The 9,343-nt window shown below is 47.9% G+C and overlaps 1 protein-coding gene across 1 annotated transcript; it reads right to left on the bottom strand.

The window, feature by feature from the left end:
* Window positions 1–2,339: 2,339 nt before the first annotated feature.
* On the bottom strand, window positions 2,340–9,085 carry LOC121570154 (UPF0472 protein C16orf72 homolog). Its single transcript, XM_045217567.1, has 4 exons — window positions 8,661–9,085; window positions 7,408–7,488; window positions 5,538–5,840; window positions 2,340–2,643 (listed from the first exon to the last, which is right to left on the bottom strand). The coding sequence occupies exons 1-4, from the start codon at window positions 8,854–8,856 to the stop codon at window positions 2,369–2,371; spliced, it is 855 nt and encodes a 284-aa protein (XP_045073502.1). The 5' UTR covers window positions 8,857–9,085; the 3' UTR covers window positions 2,340–2,368.
* Window positions 9,086–9,343: the final 258 nt, after the last annotated feature.

Below are 9,343 nucleotides of genomic sequence, written 5' to 3'. Positions count from 1 at the left end.
CGGGCTATTAGACCGCAATTCATACTAGCCTGGGCAACATTCAGGTCCAAAATATGTGCCATGCAATATTTGAAAACACATTTTTACTGGCAACCGGGCTAGCTTGGTACATTTACTACTAGCCTGGTCTGATCAGTACTATCCCCGGGCTAGCTTGGTACATTTACTACTAGCCTGGAGCAGTACTATCCCCGGGCTAGTTTGGTACATTTACTACTAGCCTGGAGCAGTACTATCCCCGGGCTAGTTTGGTACATTTACTACTAGCCTGGAGCAGTACTATCCCCGGGCTAGTTTGGTACATTTACTACTAGCCTGGAGCAGTACTATCCCCGGGCTAGTTTGGTACATTTACTACTAGCCTGGAGCAGTACTATCCCCGGGCTAGCTTGGTACATTTACTACTAGCCTGGTCTGATCAGTACTATCCCCGGGCTAGTTTGGTACATTTACTACTAGCCTGGTCTGATCAGTACTATCCCCGGGCTAGCTTGGTACATTTACTACTAGCCTGGAGCAGTACTATCCCGGGCTAGTTTGGTACATTTACTACTAGCCTGGAGCAGTACTATCCCCGGGCTAGCTTACATTTTCATCCCTGGTTAAAAAGACAAACATTAAAACTGTTAATAGTTAAAAGCTTGTTTTGTTTAATGCCAGAATCATTATTTTACATTAACAATTCAATGGTTTTGCATTTCTTCTTTTTTTTTTTTTTTTTACAATATGTACCACATGTATGTCTGCATCATACAATAGCAGCACCTAGTTGTCATAATGTATATACACAGTAGATAGATAGAGAGGAAGAACTAGGGGTTAAAGGTTATAGAGAAGAGACAGGAAGAGCTATGGGGGGGGGGTTGCTTTATAAAACAAAACAGAAATATACATGAATCCAGTCAGGATTGTGCGGAACAAACACACACACAGGCTTGCACACACACACAGCCACACGTGCTTGCGGACACACACCCCAGCACCTCCCGCTGTGCCAGAGATAGCAGCTTCCTCAAAAGACAAGTCACACACACACACACACTTAGTGACAGTTCTGTCAAACACGCATCGAGAGACAGACACAGGCGCTTGAGAGGGGCTACTAAAACATGAAGGCTTCTAGGCCTCAGGACCCGAACAGAACCCCCCTCTTTAATACACCCCTAGTAACAGGGGGTTGAGGCAGGTCTGTCCCAATCTCCCCACCAGCCCACCACTCAGAACACACGGCCAATACATAGTTTCATCCCAGGGGTCTAGACAGGCTGCTAGTGAGCTACCAGCACAGTCATTACAAGTCCTTGTCATGCCAAACATGAGGGAGGGATGACGGAGGGAGGAGGGATGACGGAGGGAGGGAGGATGACAGAGGGAGGGAGGATGACAGAGGGAGGGAGGATGACAGAGGGAGGGAGGATGACAGAGGGAGGGAGGATGACAGAGGGAGGGAGGATGACAGAGGGAGGGAGGATGACAGAGGGAGGGAGGATGACAGAGGAGGGAGGATGACAGAGGGAGGGAGGATGACAGAGGGAGGGAGGATGACAGAGGGAGGGAGGATGACAGAGGGAGGGAGGATGACAGAGGGAGGGAGGATGACGGAGGGAGGAGGGATGACGGAGGGAGGAGGGATGACGGAGGGATGACGGAGGGAGGAGGGATGACGGAGGGAGGAGGGATGACGGACAGGGAGGAGGGATGACGGACGGAGGGAGGAGGGATGACGGACGGAGGGAGGAGGGATGACGGACGGAGGGAGGGAGGAGGGATGACGGAGGGAGGAGGGATGACAGAGGGAGGGAGGAGGGATGACAGAGGGAGGGAGGAGGGATGACAGAGGGAGGGAGGAGGGATGACGGAGGGAGGAGGGATGACGGAGGGAGGAGGGATGACGGAGGGAGGAGGGATGACGGAGGGAGGAGGGATGACAGAGGGAGGAGACGAGAGAGGAGGGATGACAGAGGGAGGAGGGATGACAGAGAGGAGGGATGACAGAGGGAGGAGGGATGACAGAGGGAGGAGGGATGACAGAGGGAGGAGGGATGACAGAGGGAGGAGGGATGACAGAGGGAGGAGGGATGACAGAGGGAGGAGGGATGACGGAGGGAGGAGGGATAAGTGGCTTTTTTTTCCATTTACATGTTTCTTTATTTGGAAGCAACACAGAGTGGGAGGGGCCAGGTTGGGAGGGGTTGATTGGCCGGCCGGTGCATCAGTCATCATCCAATCAGCTCGGCCCCGCGACTGTGAAGAAAAATATCTAGTGTGCGTTTTGTGTGTAATTTGTGTGCGCGCGTGAGCGTGTGTGAAATGTGTCTGAGCGTGTGTGTGTGTATGAGTCGGTGTGCATGTGTGATATCCGGGATACTCAGAGCATCCGGTTGCGTTTATGGGTGGGCGAGTCTGTGATGACATCACTGCACTGGGCAGATGCCCTCTTCCTATTGGCTGCAGCGGTTGCCGCCGCGTTCTCCAAATGGAGCGCCATCTCCTCGGCGATGAAGGTGTTCAGGTCGACGTCGTGGAGACCGTTCCTACGGTTACGACCCAGCTGCGGAGCGACGGGGCTGTCGCGTGTTAGGTGCGTCGGGGAGCCGGGGGCACCGGAACGCACGGATATACTGGCCATCGCCCCACTCAGGCCTGGAGGGGAATTACAACAATATTAATAATAATAATATTAATATTATTATACAGGTGTTAAGAGACATACTCAGGACTGGAGGGGAATTACAACACAGGTGTCAGTAAAAATCAAGCAGTGTCTATACACATCTACCCAGAGACTGAAAGATTAGAGGGAGAGCTGGGTGAGATAGGGGGGGAGAATCCCAATTGCATTTAATTAATCAGTTCCGTGGTTGCCATGGCGCCGTGAAGAAGGCAGAGAGCTCCTGTACATTGTTTTAAGTATTTTTATTTTACGTTTTTTTTTGGGGAGACTTCTTTAGTGTTTCTGAGCTACAATATCTGGTGGTTTTGACCCATGGAGTTGCTGAACTAATGGCAAGTCAGTTTGTTTGGCTTGGCAGTTAGCTGAACTAATGGCAAGACTCTACACACAAGCACGCACATAGAATCATAATTTATGCTGCTGTTACTCATTTTATCATATATCCTAGTCACCTGACCCCTATATATATATATATATATATATACACACATACATACATACATACATCTACCTCCATCACTCCAGTATCCCTGCACATTGTTAATATGGTATTGGAACTGACACTGTATATAGTATGTATATAGTATGGTATTGGCATTAAGCTACCAGCCTTTCTGAACAACACCTTATCATCTGAAGCTGGTGAAGACCATCACCAAGACCTGACAGATCTCCACATTAAGCTCCTGCCCAGCCTTTCTCTCTACATGGGTTTTGTTTGTTTTTACTGCGTCTTTGAGATTCTCTTTGTAATGAAAAGCACCGTATAAAATACATATTATTATATCAGGTTTAGTCCCGCAATCACCTGAAGCCAGTTATATATATATACACATACAGTGAGGGAAAAAAGTATTTGATCCCCTGCTGATTTTGTACGTTTGCCCACTGACAAAGAAATGATCAGTCTATAATTTTAATGGTAGGTTTATTTGAACAGTGAGAGACAGAATAACAGCAAATAAATCCAGAAAACGCATGTCAAAAATGTTATAAATTGATTTGCATTTTAATGAGGGAAATAAGTATTTGACCCCTCTGCAAAACATGACTTAGTACTTGGTGGCAAAACCCTTGTTGGCAATCACAGAGGTCAGACGTTTCTTGTAGTTGGCCACCAGGTTTGCACACATCTCAGGAGGGATTTTGTCCCACTCCTCTTTGCAGATCTTCTCCAAGTCATTAAGGTTTCGAGGCTGACGTTTGGCAACTCGAACCTTCAGCTCCCTCCACAGATTTTCAATTTGATTAAGGTCTGGAGACTGGCTAGGCCACTCCAGGACCTTAATGTGCTTCTTCTTGAGCCACTCCTTTGTTGCCTTGGCCGTGTGTTTTGGGTCATTGTCATGCTGGAATACCCATCCACGACCCATTTTCAATGCCCTGGCTGAGGGAAGGAGGTTCTCACCCAAGATTTGACGGTACATGGCCCCGTCCATCGTCCCTTTGATGCGGTGAAGTTGTCCTGTCCCCTTAGCAGAAAAACACCCCCAAAGCATAATGTTTCCACCTCCATGTTTGACGGTGGGGATGGTGTTCTTGGGGGTCATAGGCAGCATTCCTCCTCCTCCAAACATGGCGAGTTGAGTTGATGCCAAAGAGCTCCATTTTGGTCTCATCTGACCACAACACTTTCACCCAGTTCTCCTCTGAATCATTCAGATGTTCATTGGCAAACTTCAGACGGGCCTGTATATGTGCTTTCTTGAGCAGGGGACCTTCTGCGGGCGCTGCAGGATTTCAGTCCTTCACGGTGTAGTGTGTTACCAATTGTTTTCTTGGTGACTATGGTCCCAGCTGCCTTGAGATCATTGACAAGATCCTCCCGTGTAGTTCTGGGCTGATTCCTCACCGTTCTCATGATCATTGCAACTCCACGAGGTGAGATCTTAGATCTGCATGGAGCCCCAGGCCGAGGGAGATTGACAGTTCTTTTGTGTTTCTTCCATTTGCGAATAATCGCACCAACCGTTGTCACCTTCTCACCAAGCTGCTTGGCGATGGATTTGTAGCCCATTCCAGCCTTGTGTAGGTCTACAATCTTGTCCCTGACATCCTTGGAGAGCTCTTTGGTCTTGGCCATGGTGGAGAGTTTGGAATCCGATTGATTGATTGCTTCTGTGGACAGGTGTCTTTTATACAGGTAACAAACTGAGATTAGGAGCACTCCCTTTAAGAGTGTGCTCCTAATCTCAGCTCGTTACCTGTATAAAAGACACCTGGGAGCCAGAAATCTTTCTGATTGAGAGGGGGTCAAATACTTATTTCCCTCATTAAAATGCAAATCAATTTATAACATTTTTGACATGCGTTTTTCTGGATTTTTTTGTTGTTATTCTGTCTCTCACTGTTCAAATAAACCTACCATTAAAATTATAGACTGATAATTTCTTTGTCAGTGGGCAAACGTACAAAATCAGCAGGGGATCAAATACTTTTTTCCCCCCTCACTGTATATAAAAATGTATATTTATAGAAGCGCTATATAAAATATTATTTCCTTGATTCCTTGCTCCTTCTCAAAACCCATTGGATGAGAACGTCAGAGGGGCGGGACCTCTGACCTTCTCACCCAATGGGTTTCGAGGAGGCGAGGCCGCGAATAATGAAGGAAATGATATTGGGATTCTCCCAGAGAAACTGAGTGAGAAAAAAAAAAAAGAGTGAAAGAGCGTATCTCACCGTGCAGTGTGTGTGTGTGTGTGTGTGTAGCCTCACTGTGCAGTGTGTGTGTGTGTGTGTGTCTGTGTGTATCCTTCTCACTGTGCAGTGTGTGTGTGTGTGTATCCTTCTCACCGTGCAGTGTGTGTGTGAAGCCTCACTGTGCAGTGTGTGTGTGTGTGTGTGTGTGTATCCTTCTCACCGTGCAGTGCGATGGCCTCTCTGAAGGGCTGCAGGTCAGCCTCCACAGACGACCCGCTCTCCGTGGGCGGCGGCCTGCTGGGTGACATCACAGAGAGGGCGTGTCCGTGCCCGTGTTTGGGCATCTGCGCATCGCGACGGGGGTTGCGCGGGGGCGGGGCCTTGCCACACAGAAAGCTGATGAGGTCCTCCCTCCTGATGTTTCTCCTCCTCTTCTTCACCCAGGCCAGCACGTCTTTATTGCGACGCTGGTACGCCCGCTGGATCCCCAGCTCATAGCTCCGCTGGTGGGACTCTACCGACTCTGTTAGGGGGGAGAGAGAGAGGGTGAGAGGATGGTACGCCCTGGAGCCCCAGCTCATAGCTCCGCTGGTGGGACTCTACCGACTCTGTTAGGGGGGAGAGAGAGAGGGTGAGAGGATGGTACGCCCGCTGGAGCCCCAGCTCATAGCTCCGCTGGTGGGACTCTACCGACTCTGTTAGGAGAGAGAGAGGGTGAGAGGATGGTACGCCCGCTGGATCCCCAGCTCATAGCTCCGCTGGTGGGACTCTACCGACTCTGTTAGGGGGGAGAGAGAGAGAGGGTGAGAGGATGGTACGCCCGCTGGATCCCCAGCTCATAGCTCCGCTGGTGGGACTCTACCGACTCTGTTAGGGGGGAGAGAGGGTGAGAGGATGGTACGCCCGCTGGATCCCCAGCTCATAGCTCCGCTGGTGGGACTCTACCGACTCTGTTAGGGGGGAGAGAGAGAGGGTGAGAGGCTGGTACGCCCGCTGGATCCCCAGCTCATAGCTCCGCTGGTGGGACTCTACCGACTCTGTTAGGGGGAGAGAGAGGGTGAGAGGCTGGTAGCATCCAGCATAGCTCCAAGACTTTGGACTCTAATGACTCCGTGCTAGGGGATAGAGGGTGAGCATGTACGTCCCCAGCCATAGCTACGTGGTGGGACTTACCGATTGTTAAGAGAGGGTGAGAGCATTTAGCGCTGCAGCTCATAGCTCCGCTGGTGGGACTTACCGACTCTAAAACAGTGCTGATAGCTGGTAGCATTAGTCTCCAAGACATATACATAATGACTTACTAGCGCTAAAAGCAGGTAGCATTAGTCTCCAAAACATTTACATAATGACTCACAGTGCTAATAGCAGGTAGCATTAGTCTCCAAAACATTTACATAATGACTTACAGCGCTAATAGCAGGTAGCATTAGTCTCCAGACATATACATAATGATTTACAGCGCTAATAGCAGGTAGCATTAGTCTGCAATACATTTACATAATGTCTGACAGTGCTAATAGCAGGTAGCATTAGTCTCCATGCATTTACATAATGACTTACAGTGCTAATAGCAGGTAGCATTAGTCTCCAACACATTCACATAATGACTAATAGCATTGAAACTGAGCTCAATAGAAACAACCCCAGCCCTTACCCTCACCTCATGCATACATAGTTGTATTCAATAGTGCACACCCTTAGAAAGCAGCTTGCAACAACAAAGAAAAATAAGCATTTGCTATTGGACAGGTTCCCCACAACTGCATTTATGCTTCCATTTCATGTCCTAGTGAACAGGACCCTGGTGATCTAGCTACAACACTGAGTATGGGTGTAGTTATGGAGGAGAGGGGAAGAGAGAGAGAGAGACAGAGAGGGGGTGAGAGAGAGAGAGTGAGAGAGACAGACAGAGACAGAGAGCGAGAGAGAGGTTAGGGTGGTAGACCATGTTCTAGTTCACCGAGTGTCCCCCGGGAAATCATTTTAGCAGCAGCGAGTTCATAGGCTGATGAAACACAGACACACAACACAGTCTCACACAGCCAAGACAAAAACACACAATAAAGAAGTTAAAAATCAGCATTTGTTACCTTTGTAGAGGTTGGTGACGGCAGTAGCTGCATTCTGGAAGGGAACCCAGAGAGACAGCCCCTGCTGTTGACAAACTCTGTCTGAAAACACAAACAGGAAATGTTTACAACCGGCGCAACATGACATTGACCATACCATATACATACCATTCATTCCATGTTTATGTGTCTAACATACGTCATCTTCTAAGTAGACTGCAACTCTGCCCGGCCAGCGTAACTTTGAATAGACAACTTTCTGTACTTGACCCTTCAACTTGCTTCAGCTTGGCTAAGCAACGCCATTTTGTCTGACTGAGCTGCATGAGACTGACTTCACTGTGTTTATATGCGAAGACCAAACCTATGGCAAAGAAAGCAGCGACAGTTATCTAGCTAGCTGAACACTGGCTTGGGACACAACGGGCAAAACTAATACAGCTATGACGGCATAGTGGTTGTTTTACTAAAGATTTCAATGTAGAACGTTGTGATGACTGGTAGACTAACGTTAGCTAGCTAGAAATAACCATTTTTTATAGCATCTCAGATAGCTAACATTAGTCATAATCCCATCGCCATTTTGTCCTAGTAACGTTGTCAGCGTTATTATAAATTCACCTCATCGTTAAATGGATTGGCCAGACCAGGTGAATAGTCAAGTGTTGTAATGTGTCAAGCGGACGGAGTGTCAGACAACAGAAACGGCTTGGTCGTAAATAGCAAATAGTTGTTTTCAACCGAAAAACTCCTCCCCTGCGCTTCGCCATTTTGTTTAGCTAACGGCGTTACGGCCAGACCGCTAGTTAACTCGAGACAAAAATTGGCGAAACTCGACATAATACATTTTGAACAAAGACATGTAAATCACTTGAACGATGTACAGCGGTCAAAATAGATTTAAAAAAGTTGTAGTTATGCTATCTTTAGTTAGCTCCGAGCTAGCTACAGTACTGTTACTGGCAAGTTCCTGAAATGAGCGAACGTAAACTAGCTAGCTAAGTTAGCAGCCAGTTAACGTCGACAAGCTAGCAGGGGTTAAGATGACAAATTATTCTTAGCCAATGTTAGTTAATTTCATATTAACTACATTTCTAACAGACTACAAGTATGGTCTGCGATTTTAAAATGGTTGCCAACAAAAACAGCGAGCTAGCTAGCGTTAATATCCTTTGTTGCCTTGCCACTCGAGTCTATCTGATAGCTGCCAATTAGCTAAAAAAAGCTATCCAAGTTAGCTAAATGCTAGCTAGTTGTTAGCGAAGTATTCGGACCTTTGTATAGCTGTGCGACCGCAGTAGCGGAATTTTGGAAGAGGTGCCATAGTTTCTGCCGACTTTGTTCCGACTCGTCCTCGCTTGGCTCCTCTTGTTCCGCCTCGGCCAAACACTGCCGCTCCCATTTGGAGAACCAATGTTCGGGACCGTGCTCCTGGATCTCCACTTCGCCCTCCTCCTTCTTCGCCTCCATAATAATCACAATTAAGCGTCTATTCCCCGTTACGGTTTTATTATAAGTCGCCCCGTTTTTTCTTCTTCTTATAGACGCGAATACTAATCGGATGCTTGGTAAATTCGCCGTAGAAACGCTAAAAAAAACAGCTGTTGTTCTAGCTAGATCCGCATTGTGAAAACATTGGGTGGCTAACGCTAGCTAGCTAGTCGTCATCGCACCCGGTTCTCAACAAACTGAAGGAGTCGTCGACGGAGAATTTCTTAAAAAACATGTAACGTGCTTGTTAATAAACCCCGCCTATTTCTCACAATGCTTCATAACGATTGGGCCGCAGTGGTGCTTTGGGCGTTGTTCTCCGAATTATCCTCAAATCTTCATTGGATGTGGGAAGAGGACGTCATAGAACAACAACGTTGATCCCTGCCCCCTGACTGTCATACCGTGTCTGTCCAGAGGGTCATGGGCTATCTGGATCCTTGGGATGTCCCTACCCCATACAAGT

The sequence above is a fragment of the Coregonus clupeaformis genome, unplaced genomic scaffold (assembly GCF_020615455.1).
Source record: "Coregonus clupeaformis isolate EN_2021a unplaced genomic scaffold, ASM2061545v1 scaf1124, whole genome shotgun sequence".
NCBI classification, from domain to species: Eukaryota; Metazoa; Chordata; class Actinopteri; order Salmoniformes; family Salmonidae; genus Coregonus; species Coregonus clupeaformis.
This window is presented reverse-complemented; position numbering and strand designations above follow the sequence as displayed.

Bases quoted from the DNA above. Each gene is read 5' to 3' on its own strand.
- LOC121570154 (XM_045217567.1), bottom strand. From the start codon at position 8,856: ATGGAGGCGAAGAAGGAGGAGGGCGAAGTGGAGATCCAGGAGCACGGT. The intron at 7,489-8,660 runs GTCCGAATACTT...TTGTGTTTTCAG, and splicing joins GGTCGCACAGCTATACAAAG to ACAGAGTTTGTCAACAGCAG. The intron at 5,841-7,407 runs GTAACAAATGCT...CCCCCCTAACAG, and splicing joins CGTCACCAACCTCTACAAAG to AGTCGGTAGAGTCCCACCAG.